We start from the raw sequence: 21,131 nt of genomic DNA, 5'->3' as shown, positions 1-21,131 counted from the left end.
AGCTTTATTAGCTATTGTGATAAAACTGAGCCTGTAAAAGGAACTGAATATAACTCACAGCACAGCATTATTAGAAGAAGCTTCACTCTTTGTTGATATTGTTGGAAGCTTTATTTTATAAATGTCATGTCTGAGTTTCTTTATTGCTGAGCCTGAGGCAAATAGCACTGGAGAGATAGAAAATAAAATAAATGACCAATCATTAGTACTAATTCCTCTTTTTTTTTTTTAGCGTGACACCAACTGGGTCTCCAGTAGTAGGCACCTCTTCCAGATAAAGCAGCCTCCCACCTCAGCTCTCCTTTGGCCAGCTGCCTGCCTCTCTGCCTACTCGTGGCTTCTAAACGACACTTTGCCAGCGATCGTGATGGAAGCATTACATCCTCACTCCATTGTACATTTACCTTAAGCTGTGTGGGCGTTGACTTGTCTTTCCCTCGGGGCTTCCCGGAGCCCAACAAATTCTGACTGTTCAATCAGTGCTAATGGCAGAGAAGAATACTGAAAACTCTATGCAGCGTTTGTGTTAGTGGTGCCATTACACAGCCACACTAATGGCCTCCAGCCATGTTTTTCCATTGTATTCGGTGGAGGTTCATGTAAAGGTTCAGCAATTCAGTCAGGTATTAACAACCACTATAGTGAGTAGTATTTATGTGAGCAGTGGGTGTTGATGTTGTGTGCTGTGGTGCTTTGTGTGTGTTTTATATGTTTTATATGTTATATACTGCTAGAGGATGAGAGAACAAAACTTAAGGTAGGAGGAGGAACAAAGGAAGTGCATGATCAGTGCATGTGTTATGTCTGAAGACGTCAGTGTTCAATAAAGGCAGAGTGGGAAGCTAATGTAAAGTAAGAAGAAATAAACTCCACAATTACTTTGTGGGAAATCATAAGTGACAAACTTGATGTGAGCTGCTAAGGGGAGGCTATGGAGCTAAATTAGCAGCCTACACATTGTACTTAATGTGGGTTTCGTCACTTCTGAACTAGTTTCTGGGCTCTGCAGGTGCTCTGTGTGCAGGTTTGAGGGGGAAAAAATGTTCCACTGTGTTGTCTTCTTTAGAGGCTTTAATATTACAAATTAATCAATGGAATAATCATTTCTATTGCTGAGTGCATGTACAATCTGGTATTTGGGTCCAGATGAGACACCTTGGTAGCCATGAAAATGGGACAGAATGGAATTGTTATTCTTATCATTATGTGTGAACATGTCGAGAAGTTTTACCTTAAAAAAATGCTTTATTATCTTCAGCAAAATACATGTGATCTGACTGCGAGGTTTTTAGCATGGCAACAACTCCTAACTTATAAGAGCATATAAACACAACAATGGAAAAAAAAGTAGAAGCATTATCTAATGAGACACAAAGCTGAAAAGATGATTAATGATGCTAAAATAGGCTGTGCCACAGTGACCCCTGTTAAGTATGTCAAAAAAATGGTGCTGCTGTGAGATTTATTTTCCTGGAGAGCTCAGCTGTGAGTGAGAGGGAAGAAACAATACTTTTATGTGACAGCTCAGACCAGAGAGAGTGCTGGAGACACAAGGGAAGAGTGAGATATGGCTGCGATGAGAGCTGCAGACCGGTGAGGAAGGAAGGAGGGTGGTGACATTAGAGATGAGATGGCTACAGAAAGAGGAAAGGATGATACAGAGTGAAGAGCACATCAGATCTGAGACCAGATACAGTCCTTTAACAGTGATGCTGAACAGCAATACTGACGGCACCACTCTGACTAAACGGTTTTAAAGGTGTTAATGTTACAATTTACATAGTTCATCTATGACTACTTTGTCATAGATGAGCTGGAAGCTGCAACAACAGATGTATGACGAATCATCTCTAACAGGAAGAAAGTGTTCGCCTTGAGAGGACCATAATTGCTTAAAAAAGTTGAATGAATGAGTCATTTCCTCTTTTTTCCTTCATACAAAGTACTATTATTATTTCTGATGTATTGCAGGGCTTTGATCCAGTGATAGATGGAGGAGACAGATGTAAATTGAAAGCCTGAACCAATTTAACTGGTCAGATGAGTCAGAACTGAATGAAAGAAAGGAAAGGTCCACACTCCAAGTACACACTACGCATTATTTCCCTTCCCACACCTGACAATATAACACCAGCTACCGCATTTGTAAAGTCGTTACTGATTGTGTGTTATTATAAAAGATTACATACATTAGACCGCACCTTTAAAAGTTGGGTCAGCAGGTTGCTATAGATACGTCCGTAGAGTCGTTCAATCACAACAGGAAGTCACTCCTCCACAAAAGGTTTTTAAATGCCGTAATGCAAAAGAAATTTGTAGGAGTGATGCCGGCAAACGTACATCTAGGTAACCTGCTCACCACAGCCAGAGCACAGCCAACACATCTTCACGGAGGTTCCCTGGACTACAGACAGATTTTCTGTGGGACTTTTGAAGACTTTTTGCCATGCAGAGAACACATCTCCAATGCTTTCAGTCACATCTTGACAAGCCTTAACTGGATAGAGCTCAAAGAGAAGAAGGGATGCAAGACCAATGGCCATGTGGCCTTGCTGAAGTTGGATTCGTAAGTAATAAATTGTTTTCTTAGCTTTGGTGTTTACTTTAAGACAAATTATTGTCTGTAGCTTCTGTCTGAATCTGGGGACACCCTAAACACCCTTATTGTCTATTCAAACAGTTGGTGTGGATGATATGAATGTGTGGGCGAGCGGCAGGTGTAAATGTATGCAGATGAACCGAATGAGGGAGCATTACATACTGTATGTGGGGGAGAAGACTGGCTCGTACAGAAGTGTGTCTGTGTGCATGTATGATAGTGTATGTGCGTGGTTGTCCCTGAACAGTCAGTGATAGAGCCCCTCCCTCACAGCCTTATTGTATGCTGGACTGTGCTAGTCAAGTTATAGAGCAGTTTATCTGCAGATTCCAAGATATGTTGGTTCCTTTTCCATCATAAATACACGTCTTATTCACGCAGGAGGCTCCTGTTGCAGCAAATATTTACAACAGAGTTACAAAAAAATATATTATGCATCCGAACCTTAGGGGAGCTTAAGAGCAATTTTCACATTAAACTCCATTGTGTTGGCTTTAAGTGCACCCATGTACAACTGACAGCTCCATTTCTGATGTTGCAGGGTCAGAGCACAAACACCACAACCACCAACATCCCCTCCCCTCATCCCATTGCATTTTTTTTTTTTGCAGTCGGTTTGAATTCTACTTTATTTATTTTTGTAACATAATTTCCTCCCTGCAGGATCAATAAAGTATATCCATCCATGCATCCATCCATCAACAACCCTGTCAAAACATGGGCATCTAATGTTTCCTGAGATTTTACTGCAAACCATAACTGTTGGCAACACAGTTGTCAAGACATTTTTCCACGAGACTGAGCTGATATTAACACATATAAAACAGCACATCAGTCAAGTGTCAACTCAGATACACAATCACAGTCCAATTTACTGTGAAACCACAAAAAGTAAGAGCTTAAGAAAAAGTTGTATAGTACTAGAAAACATGTTTTGAAATCTCACATCATACAGAAATCCAATAAATAAATGTGATCAAGCTGGAAAAAAACAACTGTCCTCACACAATCAGACCCTCATCAGCCACATGTGTGGACAACAGGTAGTTGTTCACGCTCACATGAACATGTGGTTGATTAGGGTCTGATTGGATAGCTGTGAAAGGGTAGTTCAGCCGCTTTTAGGTCTTGATTTTTTCCTGTTTTAAAACAATTACAGCCATTGAACTACAGATTTGAAGAATTCACTGGTCCTCAGCAGGTGTATAAAATTGTTCTGCAAGGCATAACCAGCTTTCACTCATACATCCCACATGATGCTACTGACTAGCACCTTGAATCACCTTGAAATACCGTGTGATGCATTTGTGTGTCTGGGGCAGAATCAGGATCAGGTCAGGAGTCCATTAGCCAATTACACCCCCCCACCCCCCCACCACCACCACCACCTCTTTGTTTCCCCCGCAGACCACTAAGTACAGAGACGGCGACATACTCATTTATCTCGCATACACACACACACATCAGACAAATGAGAACAATGTCTGTTTCCCCCTCGGTAAGCACGCACGACAAATCACTGAGTCCCTGCAGCCAGGTCACAAAGCTGCAGCTGCCAGATCAGATGAATACAGAGATGATGAGGCACCTTTGCAGCCTCGTCAACACTGAATTCTTAGCAAATCATTAAACACGCACATCTGTCACAGCCTTCTGAGACTGTCCATGAAAGATGACAGCACTGGTCAAGTATTCATACAGCAACCTTAAGCCACCTTTTGCTGTCATGTGATTTATAGCTGTCCTCTATAGAACAGTATGTGTTACTTAGACAAACAACAGAAGCATGTTCAGTGTAAAAGACGGCCCGCCCTCCCCAGGAAAATGTAGGAAGAGATCAATCAAATGTAACACATGCACTATATAAATGTGTGTGTTTAAGACAAACAATGATCTTTACCAAACCACTTACCCTGCACTATGACCATTATATTTTCATGTGTATCCTCAACCACAGTAAAACATAAGTAAAAACAGACGGCACTGTTTAGAGCAGCAGTGAGGAACACAAACCACAGATTACCGAGTGAAGGTCCACGTTGCCTGTATCCACACCATCCCTCACCTTACCTCCTAATGTGGACGTTTGTGGCTGTCAACTCTTTTTTTGCAGTTCCTTTAAGAGCCACTTGAGGTTGGTTCCAGACATAGAGTTAGTCCCTGATCAGCTTGCACGTTAGAGGCTGCCTCATCTTAGCTCCATCTATATTCCATCACTAACCTCTTTTTGTGTGGGGGATTAACTAGGATTTTGGCTGATTGAAGTGCTGCTAACATAGCGACAGCCAACCACCTGTACGGATCACCGTGTTTGGTGGACAGTATCACGAATACTTGATTTTGTTTAGAGCCGTTTCATAGTTAATGCAAGGACACGCAGAAGCGAATGCATTGCACGCATCATCTTCATCCCAGGCTTCTACCACTTCCCCACTTCCATCTTCCTCCCACCCTCCCAACACTTTCTATATTTGGCATGCTCTTTTTTTTGCGCTGCCGAACATGGTCATCATACATAAAGAAGATTGAAGCAAGGCGTCTGGACTTGTAGAGTTTTCTTGAAGACGTTTCGCTGCTCATCCAAGCAGCTTCATTGGTTCAGAACCGATGAAGCTGCTTGGATGAGCAGGAAAAATCTTCAAGAAAACTCTAGACGCCTTGCTTCAATCTTCTCTCCATCAGAACATACTCTTCCGCAGTAGCCATTTTGATCTGAATATCATCTGGCTTGACACCGGGAATGTCTCTGCTACCCCCTACTGTACGAGCAATGTATTGCATTATATGTGTCACCCGGCTGACTATCGTTCAATGTGTTGACTATGAAAGGAAATGTTCATGGTTTGGACCAGAACATGCCCTTAGTACAACATAGATTCATGTTGGGCTTCTCTACTACTGCCCAGGGAACCATGGTGATAAATCCTGCCCCAACAGAAAGACTGACATGCACTTATTCACAGAAAGAAAACATTTGAATCACCTTAGACCAATCGACCACTCTGTCATGTCGGACTGCCTGCTTCAAACAATTGCTTTTAAATGTATCTGTGAGAGATCTCTGACTGTAAGCATACTACATCACAGAGCATTCTTGGCATCCTTCCCATTTCTCACTCACCCCCGCCGACACTCAAATCCCTCCACACTCTTGCCATTTTGACACCAAGGCAACAAAACAACAGGGAGGAAATGACGAGATGAGCCGAGAAAACAACACCTGCTTCCCAGTTAAAGAGGAGGTGGTACAGAAGCAAGGCTAAGGAGCAGGGAGGGGAAAAAGGTCCAACTGAGAGGAAAGTAAGTGAGAGTATAAGAGCAAGAAAGAAAGGCTAGAACAGCTGGGGTGAGGGCATGAGAGGAAGTACTCACAGAGAAGAGAAGGGAGTGCTGGAGAGAATGGAAGTAAGATGAAGAACGAGGGAGGGGAGCGTCTGAAAGAGACGGATTAGTTTTGTATGAAAAAAGACATATTCATCTACAGCTTCTAGAAGCACACACATTCACACAACATACACATTTTCCATTGAGTCCATCCTGTGCATACAAACATCTCAGTCATGTGTGTTTATGGCTACAATGTGCTGAGGGCCTGTTTTTATAGATGAATAAAACACACACTGGCTGCTTGATATATTTCTGTGTCATCTGCTACCAGCTGCATTTGCAATGAAACTCTTCACTCTGACAACCTTTTACACAGTTGTGCAATTATGTAAATGTTAATGGGAGAAAGAATGAATAAGCAGGTTTAAAAGAAGCAATAAAGTCATGATAATATTACTCTGAATTCAAATATTGCTTTCCATGTTTCTACGCAACGACACAGAGTTTTCTTTAGGAAAAAAAAATGGGCCACTTCAGGACAAACAACTCCATTTGGTTCGATTTATAGGCAGCTAAAGTGATGAAATGTTCCTCTGAGGTTGACAGAGGAACAGGATATTAATAAAACTGCTGAATTATTATCCCCTCCTTTCCTTCTTTTATCATCATCTTTTCTTTATCACTGTGAAATAGCCTGATCCCTGTGTCTCAGACAAGAGATAAAATAAATTGGCTACTTTCCCCTCTCCATAGAAAATGTGTGACGTGCGATAAATTTAGCTTGTCGTAGGGGTGAGCACAAAAACACGCTGGGTGTAATGTGCTGAAGGCCCTTTTCAAATTATTTCAGCTTCATTTATTTAGTATGCATGCACGGACAGTTTATTGGACAGACAGGAGACATGACAAAGGATGAGAAGCAGACTGAGCTCCAGATGGAATCCATCCTCTTCGTCTGTCCATGTGTTTGTTTCTAGGAATCATTCACTACAAGCCCGACACCATCTTAAAGGTATTTTCCTTTTTTCAAAATGTACATCATCAACATACACAGCATAGATTAGCATATGAGCATATTGGGTGATGTCATTTTATCATGAGACCATTAAAGCCACAAAAGTCTGACTACAGGAGCGACTGGGGGCAGGCTGGAGTTCAGGGATCTATGTTTCTAGCCCATTTATAAGTTCCATTTTCGTGCAGGTAACTTTTGTTTTTAACAAAAAAGTACACACACACATATTTTCATCTTTGAAGACTTACTAACAAGGTTTTCCTTTTATCCTTTCCTTCATCTGAACACTTATCTGAACAAATGCCAACGTGTTTCTGAGATGAATTCACAAGAATGGACTGAGCATGAACTCATGCTGAGCTTTCATCCTTCAATCCAAGGACATCTGCAGCACATTTAAAGAAATTCCCTCATGGCGTACCTGATAAACAACTAAAATGAGGTCAGAGTAACCTTTGACAAAAAAAAAAAAACAACCTGACTGCAAGTGAATGGTTGTGTAAAATTTGAGGATATTTCCTCTGGGACTTGCAGGAAACATGACGCCCCCTTTGGCCAAAGCTGTCACTGGTATGATGCCATAAATGGTGACAATCAAAAACTGTGGGTTTGAAGTTAAGGAAATATCCAGTTGCACAGAACTAAAAGCATCACACTGACCATGCAGCAGGAAGACATGCAGAGAATGACACGGCATGAGCTCAAAACAAAGCAAGGTGACAGACTGGACAAAAAAGTGACAGAGGTCACAGTTCAGATAATCCCAAGATGACACTGAAGAGCAGTGCCTGTTGACGTGGTTACAAGCATCACTCCTCCTGACAGGACACAAAAGAGACAAGTCGAAGAAAGGGTATAGAATGATTACAGTGCAGTTAAGAGCGATGTAGGAAAAAGAGAGGAGAGATGGAGGTTGTTATAAAGAGAAAAGAGATCAGGCCAGAGCAGGGAGGACAAGAAGAAAGGAGGGAGAGAGAGGGAGAGAGGGATGATGCTGGCTAAAATTCAACCCTCAGCTTCTAGGCTCTCTAATTGGAGAATGAACAGCTGTTCAGTTTGACCCACGCTCCCTGTAAATAGAAGCCCAACAGCCAGTGGGAGAGAGAGTGAGAAATATAAGAAGAGATGGATGCTGTAAAAAGTGAGAGAGACTGACAGGGAGAGGCAGCGAGAGAGGTTAAGAGCCAGATGGGAGAGAGAAAAAAAAAAAAGCAAATGGAGGAACAAGAGGAGCGGATAAAATCATAACACCTAAAAACAAACATTATTGTTTGTGGCTGTCTTTCAAAATGACCCAGATGTGCTTTTGTTTTGGCTCTTGTTTTCCCACATCTATGACTGACACACAATATTTAATTAAATGTTATTGATCACTTTTAAAAAAGAATTTAAAAACTGAGCCATTCAATTAACTCATAAATGTAAACTACATTTGTTAATGGGATCTGCAAGGTTAGTCTGCAGGCATCGATGAATGTTCAAAACACTCAAGGAAATAGCGTTTGCATGGTGCCGTTTAAATTTTGTTCTTTTCCAAAAGTGCTTGAATTGCTCTTAAAATTGCTGCCAGTGAAAAAAGATTTAAAATGATGGTTTGCTCGTTACCCTGTTTTCAAGTTGAAGTGTTTCACTAAATTGCTAGTGTCGGCCATTTTCAACCATTTTGCATTGTGGTTACACAAACTGAAAAGAAAACTGTCATGAGTTTGCAAAATGTGATACAGCAGGCATCATGGATTGCTCAAATAAAACTTTAAAGAGATAAATCAATGAAGAAAATACTAATTATGTTCCCTTTTTCATAGCAATTTATATAAATAATAATAAGCAAACAGGAAGTGATCCGCCTGGTTGATCTGATGATGATTGTCTCATGGGTCCATAGCAACAGTCTGCGCTTCAGAAACGACTGGTCACAGCTGACCAATCAGAGTAGAGCATCCAACCCAGTCACTTAATATAGACATGGAGGATTTATGTGATATTTTGATCAGAAATTGTAGATGATAAAATGCACTCTTTTAATCCATCCATTCTCTTAATGGGGGAGGGGGGGGTGGGCTCTTGCATTACTGCAGACTTGTGATGTCAAAAAGTTTGTCCTAATTAACACTGCTAAGAAGAGAAGGTCTAAAGGTTTTTATTAAATTAATACCCTCGGATGGATTTTTTTTTTTAAAGGACGAGGACCGACTTGATGACAGCGATGAATGCACAAGCTTTTATCCAAAACCACAGAAATAGATTTTAACAGAGCAAGCAAAAGGTTACCTAAAGGTTCAGTGAGGATCTACTTGCTGACTTTCGCAGAATCACAGACAATTGGTACTAAGCATTCAAGCACACATCCACACATCAAGACAGACACAGAGATGCAGAGCTGATCAGATCAGAGCTGGTTGGCTGCCATCTGCATGGGAATGAGGTCATTAGGTCGGTGGGGCATACAGACATCTGTCCGTCCTTCAGCACGCCACAGTTCAATAACACTCACACAACCACAAGAATGAATTCTGTGTGCGTCCTAATCACCTGCACATTCACCCTCACTGTACACACCAAGCTAATCCAACACAAGCGTCAGCTTCAGGATGGGACAAATCATCATATCTGCTCACACCCCTCCAATCCGGCTACACCAAATCCCTCCTACTAGAGCTGAAATTAAGAACCACTAAGAACGTCATACCTTAAAACACACTAAACCTCATCGATTCAGGAAACACAATACTGTAAACTCACAGGCTTATATTATAAACACAGAGCCACAATCCACCTGTCCAGTGTCTACACTTATATTTTTATCAATATGGAAAACACTTAAAAAAAATAAATTATGATGAGTTCATTCATAAACTCACTATGACAAACAGCTAAACACGTGTGAAGCACTAGACCGGTTGCCTAGCAACCTACTGATCAGTAAGAGATAAATAAATACATTTATTTTGTTGTTATGGAACAAAGAAAGTACAACTTAATTACTCAGCTTGTAATGTAACTGCTGCCAATGCCGTCAGTCCGGTCAATTAATGATATTATCAGTTTGTTTTTCCTGAACAGTTTCTTCTAGTTAAAGGTAGGGTAGGAGATTTCATTCTGATGCACTTTTTGTTAAATTAGTGTAACTTCTCTTTACAATCCGATAGCAACCAATTAGTTTGGCAGTTTCTCATTAAAATGAAGAATATGAATCATCTGTGGAAGCTATAAAACTCTAAAAACCTCAGCCAATCCTCCGGGTGGACCCTGCACGGAGTATTGGCTGGTTGTGCATGATAGCCGAAGTCAAAGACCGCAGCTCGTCTTCAGGTAATGTGCATCCATGTGGTTGGGAGGCGTGGTTTTGGGGTGAGCTCCGAGAGAAAGGGGTGTGCGTTTACTTTCGAAATCTGGCTGACTCTCACTGAGTTTTCAAAATCTCCTACTCTACCTTTAATGAAAAAAAAAAACGTACACACGACGCTCAAATGCTGAATTTCTACTGGCCTTTACTCGTCTCTAAAAAACAAGTCAGACTGAATCCTGCCTCAGGCCAAGAAAGGTTGACATCTATGGCTTCTTTCGACTACCAATAGCCTCAAAGACTCTTTTCAAGATAATTAAATTGGGCTTTATTCTCACATTACTTCAAACCATTATCATTATTACAATGCCAGCCTATGCTATCACACAAATTACACATTGAATGTTTAAGGAGCTCAAGACAACCAGAGTTTATGCACCCTGCACACTGCTGTAGTTGTGGGAATCAGTGGTGCATGTAAAATCTGCCTGTTGGTGACAGATGCATCGCCGTGGCAAAGCATGATGTGTCATTGTGAAAAGGAAACAATGACCTTTCCCTAAAACCTACTTAAATCCAGCAGACCTAACCTCACAAGGAGCTGCTGCTCTCCTCACTTCCTCTTGCTTTGTATTCCTTTCAGTCACTGTGATGTTAGAAAAATATCTGGTTAGGTTTATGCAAAGGTCCCACCTGATCAACAGTATAATTTGTTGCCTGAAAGGAAGAGGCTGCCACCATCCTGTGGCATTTATCACACAACATGAAGACATTGTTGTGGAATACCACCTCAGAAGCATTGCTGTGGGACGTGTTTATCTGAGTATTGTAGTCCACTAGGATCACGGCCTGAGCTCAAGGGTTTGCTCCAGGAACAGTCTGGCCTTAATTTTTTGTTTCTGATCCAGTGGTTGAAAAACACACTACTGAGTCACAGCACTACATGTATTTTTGGCGAAGCTGACAGTCCAACAACAACAACACAAAAGGACTTATAAGTTCAAATTTAGAGGGTAGAGAGTAACAAAAAAGTTAAAAGAAATGAAAAAATGAAGCGTACTTTGGTGAGGGTAAGATTCAAATGAAGCAATAAAGGACACGATGTTCAAACTAACATGGGGAGTGAAAGAGACAGCCTGAGTAATGCACACCCACACCTCCAGCTAAGGCCTATGTGCGCAAAAGAACACCCACAGCCACCGCATATGTACAACCACTGTGTATGAATGTACAGGTGCTAAACATGAGCCATGTCCCCAACATGAATGCAATTAACCAAAATAAACACTGGATAAGGGTTTAAACATCTCACCACTTAACATACTGTGCATTATACCTGCAAGACGGTGTGAAGGGAAGAAGAGAAGCGAGCAGAGACGGAAACAGAAGGAGAGCGGAGCACACAGTGGGAGCTCCAGAGCTAACAAAAGGGAAAGTTTTTGTAGAAGAGAGTCAGGGTGGAGGAAGAGAGAGTCAGCTGAAGCAGAAAGGAGCTGTCAAAAAACAGGGAGGATTGACACGGAGCGGGAAAAAAGTGAACAAAAGGATACCATCCTGTATCCTCTGTCCTGCCTCAGCAATCTCCTGAATTGTTTCTAAAGGTTTGCTCTTCTAAAATAAATCTGTCGCTGTCTCTCAGAGTCAGGGAATTTTTCTAGTTGCACCTTAGTGTTCATGTCTCCCTCTCTGGTTCTTCACTTTTGGACGTTAAAAAAAGTCACATTTGAAAGTGGCTTTTTCACAGACAGCAACAGAAAAAAAACTCCTGACATCAACACTTCATGCGTTCTTCCACGATATCAATAAGTGTGTGAAGCAGCTACGCTCAATTACATCAACACACCCACTCGCTTGCTGTGTATTACCCCCCTTCTTCACTCTCTATCAGACAGACTTTATCACTAGAGAGCTGCCAGAATAAAATATGTTTTCTGTAAACATTTACATTCACACATCCATCTCCTCCCGGCGATGTCCGGAGAAACCTCAGGGCCCCGGGGTGTGTGTATACAGGAGGCTTTGGTCATCCTGTACAGTAATGAGGGCTCATTCTATACAGCAAGGGTGACAGCTGTCAAAGGTTGTTTGATGAAATGTCTGCTAGATGCACACACTATTATGTAAGCAGTGAGAGAGATTTTGACTTACATTGTTGGGAGACACTGTGAGAACGCTCCGACTCTTCCTCATCTTTCCTTGAGTATCTCCCGTGCTGTCCAACCACAGCAGCTTCACATGCAAACCTGCAAGGCACAGATCAAACGGTCATTTTGTGCATTTTATATCCCTTCAAACTGAAACTTTCAGGAGTAATGCAGGTTACGGTGTTTCTGAATTCATTGCATTTTGTCCCACACAGCTCCCTGTGCATCAATACTGAGCTTATGAAAGCAGAGTAAAAACATCTTAACAGCTTTTTCTTTAATAGCACTCCTTTGAGAGATATACATCAACACATTACCACTGCTGAATGACACATAAAATCCTCTATTATGTGATAATGTGCAAAATACACCAAAAGAGCCTGTAGGAATAACACACTGATTGAGAGGCTGGCTCGCTACTTGGGCAACATGATTGCTCCCACGTTGAACTCATTTTTTGTTTTATTTATCCTTCCATCCACTCCCCCTGTGTTACAGAAAAATTTAGATGTAGAAGTAAAACACTTCAGTTACTAGAGTTTGATTGGCTGTGTGACACTGGTACTGTGAAAGCAATAGGATGAACACTGCCAGAGTACAAGTAAGGAAATATTAGGACTTTATTAGGACAGTATAAGTTTCTTTAGAAAATATTTCACACATGACAACAAACTGGTGCTTGCTTCTAAATTCAGAGTTCACGCCAATGTTCCTGTGAGTCCATCATCATCATCCCCATTCAATTCATTTCTGTCTGTATAGCATCATCTTTTGCAATACAAATTGTCTGTAGGGACTGTCTGGAGCACGACCCCAGAGCAAGCAGTTAAGCAAACCTGGGAAATAACTGCCTGCAACGTGCTGAAGAAACAGTTTAAAGCCACAGTTTGTTGAGGTATTTGATAAATATGATGTGCTAGCCTTGCTTGCAGAAAGGTGAAAAGAAACTCTTTTGCTTTCCATATGGACTGCATGCATCCACTGCAGGCTAACACATGATCAGTATGGTCAACACAACTGACAGTTTTCCTTGTGAAATGTGTTCAATGTCACAAATTTGTGTGTACTGCTAAACTTAACCAAATTCAGCTCTGAAGAGAAAACCAAACAGCTCAGTGTCAGGGGGACACCAACCTCAGACTCCTGCTGCTTTACCTCGTCTTCTAAATGTGTCAACTCAAACAGACATCAGAAAGGCTAAGAACCTTCCAGCTCATTGGGTTTGTCTGTCTAAACTGGATGAGGGGTTTGAGGGTATAAATGGTCATTTTGCCAACTCTGTATTACTTTGTTGTTAACTTCCTTATGTTACATAACATGGGGTTACACAATCTTGTTGAGAAGGCCTGCTGCAGTCTGAAGACTTCTAAGCACACTCACATCTCATCACACAGCTTATGTGTGTTTGATTATGTGTGAAGCGGGAGACAAACAATAACAGACACACGTCACACCATTACTGTAATAACACAGCAATCATACGTCCCCCAGCTCTTCCCTTGATGCTTGAAACTAGCTTTCCCATCTTGAGTTCTCTCTCTCATCTACAAACTGTATTTTCTCTTTTTGTAATTTTTACATTCTAATGAAACAACCAGCTAATGAAACCCAGAGCAGCCCTAACGGTTCAGCACACTTTAATTCCCCCCATGCTAATCATTCAAAGGCAGCAGACAAGATTGACTTCACAGCCATGGAGCCCGACTCTAATGAGGCAATTCAGGCAGCCCTAAAAGATCTTAACAACTTATATGTTTCTCCTGTGACACAGAATTGTCCTTTTCAGCTTTCGGTGTTACACAGAGACATGAAGAGGAGTGGAAATAGATACAGAGGGGAAAGCCTGACAGGAAAAACACAGATGATTGAGGTTTGAGAAGAGATCCCTTTAAGACGATTTGGTGAAACTAGACGAGAAAGGGCTGGGAAAATGAAATGAAGAGGCAGGAAAAGCTACAAGTGAGTCAAAGAGGATTTAATGAAGTGAAGAAAAGAGGCTGGAAGTTATAGAAGGTGGGGAAAAAATGAGGTGTGAAATTAAAGGAGGAAAAAAAGAAAGAAATAGTCAGAGAAAATAAGCTGAGAAGACTCAATGAGGTCCTCTTAAATGAGAACGGTTTAACATTTTGGGAAACACAGTTACAGTTTTTTAATTGCCAAAGGTTATTAATACCACTGTCATGTCTCATAAATTCAAAGCTAAAGTAGGCTCTAAGCTAGCGGACCAAAACACTGGGCACTGGATGTGTTAATTAATTAGCCTCACAAGTACTGTAGGTGGAGGTCTAAAGGCAGCTATAGTGGGATACAGCTCATAACTCGGCAGGCAGAACAGCAACATCCACAGCACAAGGGCCGCCTACATGTGCAGCAGTCACAGCCAGTGGCTACGGCTAGAGAGGTCGGCTTTCCTCCAGGTATTTACCTAACCTAATGAATCTGTGTTACCAGTCATCATGGTGTTAACTGAAGCACATAGGCTAAAACATGATGTCTGCTCAATGATAATGCTAATGCTGGTATAACATCATATTTATTCCAAACATTGCAGACTACTTTTTTTTTTTTTTACAATTTTCTTATTATAGTGATGCTGCCTGCTCGTTATTATTCTCCACACCACACTCTAGGCACTGAGTGGGTTAACTTAACATAAACAATGGCAGGTTTCTTCATGTGGCACTTTCAGACTTTGATGTTGTTCACAGAACATTTTATTTACTCTCCAGTCTGCTGCAGACAAAGTGGATCATTCATTCAGACCCCGGCAAAATCAACTCTGGTATCATTTTCCTTGCTGCAGAGAGGTTGCCATGGTCACATGGCATCAAGTTGAACCATCTTAAACTTTTAATGCAGCATCAAAGAGCTACGAGTGTCCATGAAAGCAGCAGCTTTCTCATTCTTTGATCTTTGCAGTGAAAACAATAGAAGCGACCACTCGCTGTTCTTAAAGCAACTTGACAATTTCTGCACGAAGCTGTAAGCACACGGGGTCATGCCGCTGTTAGGAGACGCCATATGCATCCTGTTACATGATACAAGACATTCATGTCCTTGATGCAGATGGATCTGTCAGCGTGAACAGACTGGAGCCCTCAGGATATTATATAAATTCACCAGCAGAGAAAGAAGCCGAATCTGCAAAAGTGATTTTTTTTTTTACAACAAATTACCACTTCACACCTTCAAGGAATAATGAATGCTTATTGAAAATCACTTTTATAGCATCATTTGTCTGAATTTCACTGCACGGACGACAGTTAACATTAGCTGCTATCAGGATTTAGGCAATTTCAAAGATAACTCAATGACATGTGGAACAACTTCTTGTAGCAGAGTTGCAAACACTGAATGATTGCGGTTGTAATTTGGAGTCTTTCCCTGCAAGGTGGTTTAACTTTATTTGAGCTTAACACAGTAAGAACTGTTCAACATTAAAGATGCTTTTTTTCTGCAAATGTATTTGAAGATAACTTTATAATATTTGGAGAATTGTTGGGCTCATTAGACAGAAAGCCTGAATAATACTTATTTAAAAATGCCAAGAATAATAATTTCAGAGGGAATTATCAGTGTCAGGGCTTCTCTGTAGGGATGACAATCAGTTAGAGTCACCAGCATCATCAGCAGATAATTAGGAACTTGGTGTTCCAGAGAAGATTTGAAAATTGTGCTCGACAGCACAGAGGTAGAAAGCGGTTTATGAGCACAGATTAGCACTGTGACCTCTGGGGATGATGCACAGTACTAACAAGAAGAATGATTTGTGTGGATCTTTTGGGGCATCCTAATTAGCATTACTTCTGCTTAATTAGAAGCATTAGGGTAGACAGCTGTGAAGACAGAAAACAAGCACGGCCAAACATGATCAAAAAATGTAACGCATGTGCGTCTTTTGCATGGGAATAATACAGAAAAGGTGCCATTTGTGTTAATGTTTGGATAATGGATGGTAAATGGTAACAGTCCCCACACACACACAGACAAAACCAGTCGGAATGAACAGCTGAGTAAATTCATCCTGTTCTGAAAGAAGGGACCTCTGTGTGACCTTCCCTTTGGGTTGCAGTCACACAGCATGCAGTGGAGGTGGTAACCCTTAGCTCAACAGCACAAACTTTTCAAAGTCACTTCCTGCAGCAAAGAGTCACTGTGAACTCTGTAGGATTAAATTTACCTCCCAAAAATACCTGCAAAAAAAAAGTCTTACATTTCATGCACATAAGTCTACATCATTTTTGTATTATTTTACTATCATTGGCAACTGGTGAATGTGGAAAGATACTAATTGACAGGAGCTCTACACTAGTGGAAGGAAATGTAATTATACAAATAAAAAACAATGTTCCTGCATCTTTACACTATCTACTTTCTTTGATTAGGCCACCTAACCACAGTCTGGTTGTTTTTTTGCTCTACCTTTTTGCAGTTCAATGATATCAGCTATTTATATGTTTTCCACTGTCCCCCATCTCCTCAGCTGAACCCTTTAATGTCAGCAAGTGTATGAACAAAGCAGGCCGACTCAAAATGTTTCACCATTTCAGTGACAGTGTTCCTACTTTTCATTAAAGGTAGGGTGGGAGATTTTGTAAAACTGAGAGTCAGCCAGATTTTGAAAGTAAACACACGCCCCTTTCTCTCGGAGCTCACCCCGAAACCACGCCTCCCAATCACATGAACGTGCATTACCTGAAGACGAGCTGCAAAGTCTGTGACTTCCTTTTAATGTGAAACTGCCGAACTAATGGGTTGCTATCGGATTGTAAAGAGAAGTTACACTAATTTAACAAAAAGTGCATCAGAATGAAACCTCCTACCCTACCTTTAATTAAACTAAATAAAATGCTTTGGATTCTGTGGCCAAGCAGGATCATACTTGCTCCATTTGCTTAGCCTGTATGTATGTTTAATAAATATATATATATAATACATTCTCTTCTGCTGCACCTGTAGCTCTGCCTAGTTTCAATAAATTATTTCTGATTGAGGCATTTCATGCATCAATAGTTAATGAGATGAGAAAACATGTGCTGTGTTCAGTCAAACAATGTTCAGCACAACATCTAATGTATTTAATTAACTGTCTATTTTCTATCAGCTCCAGGCAAATAAAGAGGGACAGATGGTTTATAGAAATGTTCATGCAACTTATAACACCTGGTGCAGGTCAGAGGAAGATCATGGCCTCGGTTGAATATTAAAAAAGTCAATACTAGGAGCATGAGATGAAAAAAAAAAAAATTAAATTAGATTTTTTTTTTTAGTTTCAAGCATCACAGAGGGACACAATTTTCAGTGACAAGATGTTCTGTCTCGTCTAATCTTGTACAGACACACTCAAGTTCACAAGCAACAACGTCACTGAAGGTGGCATCAGCAGAGCATGTTGTGTATCAGCCAAACAGAGGACAGATAACAAGCTCTCCGTGCCTGCCTGCCTTCCCTGTTGACTCAGTGGGACGCCCGACGGAGGGAGAGAAACCATCAGCGGCACCGTCCACATTTATGGATGTCACAGCTTCAAACAATCTGGAAGAGAACATCTCTGACTTATTGTATTGTGAATTGTTAAGCTTCGTTAAACAAAGCACAAATGACTCAATGTGAATCATTGTTTGAAGTCAGTGAAACCATGCAAGCTAACCTACATATAACACAGACATAAACATATATCTAGCACTGCATTGAGGTGATTCTGTGATGGAACACCTCTGACAGGAACAAGATCAAGAAGGATGGTGAACTATGGACTTCATTGTCTTTAAAATCCTGATCCCTCAGATCCAGCAGGGGGGGGGACATATATCCAACAACACCGTGCATAACTTATTTATCATCCCTTTAGGAAACAACCATTAAAAGGTCTCATAACAATAAGTATAAGCAGAATCTCTAGCCTGACTTTTCATGCTATTTTTTTCCTGGTAAACTAAAATGGCGACCATTGGATGGAAACCATTTTCCTTGTAAAATGTGTCCTAAGAGACCCTGTTCACTACATGGCACGTCTTTCATTTTTCATGCTAGTTTTTTGTGCACATGTTCGCATTTGTGGGTAATGGTGCCTTTGGTGCAACACATCTGCACACACCAACGCCAGAATGTGTCATACATGACACATGGCTGCTTTATCTGGTTGTGTGAGTGTCATACAGCAAAGGCCAATGTAAGTCTGTAAGTGGGGATGTGATGAAGAGGTGATCGGTGGAAAAATCAGGTCTTTCAGAGTTTTAATTCACTTTTTCAGTACTTCATCACAAACAATATCTTCACTTTTATTAGTATTTGTGGTTTGGCGACAACATCAAAACTACTCGGTTAGGTGTAGGACAAATCGTGGTTCTTAAAAGGTACACAGTTATCTCACATTTGTCTTGCCAACCAACACAATCCACATGCACTGTCGTTCACATGACGTTACAACAGATTGTTTTGATCACTTAAAATTTACCACACCGTTGTTGTCCCTCTATCGGTGCATACGTTTGCTTATCTGCGCGGCACATTGGTGCAAATCCAAACTGATCTGATACCTGTTTCTACTCAGAAGCTACAAAGAGCTTAAAAAGCTTTAAACCGTTACATGACCTGGGATCTGTTACATGGCTCTTGCATGTGCTACTGAGCTAATCCCTTTAATAATTGATGGAGTATGTTGCAGGCTTCACATGATATTTGATTTAGTATTTAACAGATAAAATTGGGCCAACTTTAAAGTCTTTAAGCTTAATTTCATCACCACAGATAAACAGCATAAAAGTGTCTGCGATCGCTGGCAGTATGTTATGCAGTCATAGACTGTAGATCGGTGCTGGTAGTGCTGCTGCTGGTGTGTTGCCACTCGTCTCATAAGACACGTAACACTGACACACCTGCTACGACATGAGACCTTGTGTTTTCTCTGGAAACATTCATAAGAGGAACAAATTCCCACAGCACAATTACTGTCATTTATCTAGAGACTGTCCTAACAAAGAGAAAAACAAACATTTCAGCAAACACCCAAAAAGCCGTGTGTGTGTTCACTCACAGAGCTTTCTAGCAGTCATGGTAATTATAACAAAGGAGGAAGTCAAGTAGTGATAGAATAAACAAGAAAGAAAGTTATGTTGCAAAACAATCAAGGAATTAACAGCTGGCTGACATGTTTGATTTTTCCACTCAGCAGTAATCGGGAACTAATTCCATCAGTTCCCGATTACTGATATATTTGTGCAAGCACGTACCAATTGATCAGACAGCAGCCACTGAAAACGGCTTAATCACTAATCAGTCATGCTTCCGTCATGCTTCCGTAGAAGGCCGCACACACGGTGGGCTTTAACATCGTTCCTCGCGCAAGAATACACGATGAGCAATAGTGTTAATGTTGCTGATAGCTTGAGTAATCATGTTTTCACATCATTGTGCGGCCTACAGCCTACTGAGAGCCTCCCACATGAGAAGAGGAGAAAAAAAACTCACACAGAGTGAAGGGTCAGAGCAGTGGAAATAGATTCACCGCACCCACGTTTTCTACAACTGTTTTTTCACCTTAGAATTTGGCAAACCATCATGTAGTAAATCACTGCTGTGCTGTAACTTGAAACCACCTTGAAACAAGAGCAGATTACTTCATCGTCCTAAAACAAACCTGTGATCACCAGTTTACAGGCGGGGCTCCTGGGACCACTGATGTCCGGGGACTTCATTTTCCTCCTCATGGAGATCATCAGTGTGAGACAGAACCCAGAGCTCAGGGATTTCCTAATGAGCAACATCTCCTTTCCCTCCGTTCCTCTTGTAGTCACTCTGTTCTCCCTTCTCACAATCTGACGTCAAACCTGTCACCTCTCTGTCGGGCAACCCCTGCTTGACATGTCAGGGGAAACCAGCTTCTCACATGTTCTTCTTAAGCAAATTAAAACATTTCATTAGCACAGCATTGCTCCATTCGCCCCTTCGAGTAGTGTCACGCTAATGAAGGGGGAGCAATCAAAGTGAGGGCAGCACTCCTGTCGAGTGTGCCAGTGAAGAGCGTAAATACTCGGCGATGCACAGTGGAAGCAGAGTTAGAAAGAAATGTTGCACACCATAATAACCCAACCAATAACCCAGTCTCATCCCGCAACAGTAAACATCACATCATTTTGAATTAATCGTCTTGTGAACATGACAAGAATGTTTTGCCACAAATTTCAAACTTAAACATTTCAATTGGAAATGCAAATTTGTCCAATCATGAAGTGCTTCACTAGAATAAAGAAATGGTGCCATAGTGTCGACACAAACCCAGGACTCCTGGACAAAATGATCAGTGCAGGTTGGCACCATCAACAACCCATCCTACCTTCTAATGTACGTTAACACCATGCTGAGGCTGATTCCTGTGTAAGTACACAAAAAAGTGTGAGTTTTAAGAAATATGTGGACAGTTTGACACAGTTTGCACAAAAGAATCAATATTTCACCCATCCAGATGAGACTGTCTTGGAGAGGTGCGTCTGTGTGTTGGTGAGAACTGATTTTAACATGTGCCTCTGTACTGTAAATCAGATGCACAGTTAACGAACCTAACATGTCAAGTTATGTTTACACTAAAACACTGTAAGAAAAAAGATGTCACAAAGTTTTTTCTCACGTCATTCTGTATTAATTGCCATATGTTTTTTTAAAGTTATGATTAATACATGTATAAAAATAATAAAATACTGTATTGTCCTGCATATAAGATGACACTGATTAAAGAGATGACCCACTTCCCCTTTGTCAAAA

General features: G+C 41.0%; 1 protein-coding gene across 1 annotated transcript in view; it reads right to left on the bottom strand.

Annotated features, from left to right (window-relative positions):
* The window catches only part of pde4ba (phosphodiesterase 4B, cAMP-specific a), a 143,415-nt gene that overhangs the window by 112,357 nt on the left and 9,927 nt on the right, over window positions 1–21,131 (bottom strand). Inside the window, exon 2 of the mRNA XM_028404519.1 lies at window positions 12,376–12,470. Within this exon, the coding sequence (XP_028260320.1) occupies window positions 12,376–12,470 (95 nt within the window). The remainder of the gene's footprint in view (window positions 1–12,375; window positions 12,471–21,131) is intronic.

The sequence above is a fragment of the Parambassis ranga genome, chromosome 4 (assembly GCF_900634625.1).
Source record: "Parambassis ranga chromosome 4, fParRan2.1, whole genome shotgun sequence".
Taxonomy (NCBI): Eukaryota; Metazoa; Chordata; class Actinopteri; family Ambassidae; genus Parambassis; species Parambassis ranga.
The sequence above is the reverse complement of the archived record's forward strand: the minus strand, read 5'-3'. Positions and strand labels throughout refer to the sequence as shown.